Here is a 986-nt window from a genome sequence, read left to right on the forward strand (position 1 = left end):
ACACCCAAAAGCGACGGCTCAACGAGTGGCACAAAAAAACCACCCCGACACGAGCCATTCCCCCCGTCTGGTGTGTCAGTAGGCAGGGGCGCCGGAAGAGGTGCCAGCCCTCCACGATTTGTTGCCGACACGACTAAACCGGGCATCGTCACTAGTGGATACCTGAACTCTGAATTGGCATCAACCTGAACAAGATGCCTCCTATTAGTACCTTGCGAACCAGAAGTACCTTGCGTCCAGTTCTTAGTTGTTTCTGTAAACTTATGCCGCGTCGGTTCTGGTTCGCATAGTTCGTTCGTCGTATTCTTCTTGTTATTGTGTTGACACGGCCAACATGCTAGGCCAGGGCAGGTTGTTCGTCTGGTCGGATGCCCGAGGAGAGGCATTCATGAAGCAGGCGGTAGCCGGTGCGTCGTTGCTCCACAAGCCAGTACCAGGAGCGCCGCTCATCATCGAAACAGATGCCTCGGAGGTTGGCATTGGCGCGGTGTTGAAGCAGGTGCAAGAAGGCAGAGAGGTCCCGTTAGAGTTCGCGTCTAAGAAGTTCACCGACGCGGAGAGGAAGTGGGATACGAGAGAGAGGGAGCTCTTCGCCGTCAAGTGGGCTGTAGAGGAGTGGTGCGACTACGTAGCGCTGCATCATTTCACCGTACGCACAGATCACGCCAACCTACGCTACCTTGCGGGAGCAGACAAAGGGGAGGTGTTCCGCTGGGCGCTGGCGCTCAGCAGGTTCAACCTCACCTTAGAGTTCCTGTCAGGAGAGAAGAATAACATGGCGGACTGGTTGTCGCGGTACGCAGCGGAAGAGTGCGACGCAGAGATCGAGGCAATGGCTTTGGGCGGTAGAGTGATAGGCCACGTGGGCCAACTGCTGGGGAGACACCTTGTGTCGGAAGACGACTTTATGAGAGAGTACCGGCAGCTGGACCGCAAGGAGTGCCTGGAGTGAAGAAGGATGGCAAGTGGTGGCGGCAGGCCATGAC

At 56.6% G+C, this 986-nt stretch overlaps 1 protein-coding gene across 1 annotated transcript; it reads left to right on the plus strand.

Moving 5' to 3' along the window:
- Window positions 1-334: 334 nt before the first annotated feature.
- On the plus strand, window positions 335-952 carry GNI_065630 (putative Gag-pol polyprotein; the record flags this gene model as incomplete). Its single annotated transcript, XM_011131835.1, has 1 exon — window positions 335-952. The coding sequence occupies one exon, from the start codon at window positions 335-337 to the stop codon at window positions 950-952; it is 618 nt and encodes a 205-aa protein (XP_011130137.1).
- Window positions 953-986: the final 34 nt, after the last annotated feature.

This window comes from Gregarina niphandrodes (assembly GCF_000223845.1).
Source record: "Gregarina niphandrodes unplaced genomic scaffold scaffold00011, whole genome shotgun sequence".
Taxonomy (NCBI): domain Eukaryota; phylum Apicomplexa; class Conoidasida; order Eugregarinorida; family Gregarinidae; genus Gregarina; species Gregarina niphandrodes.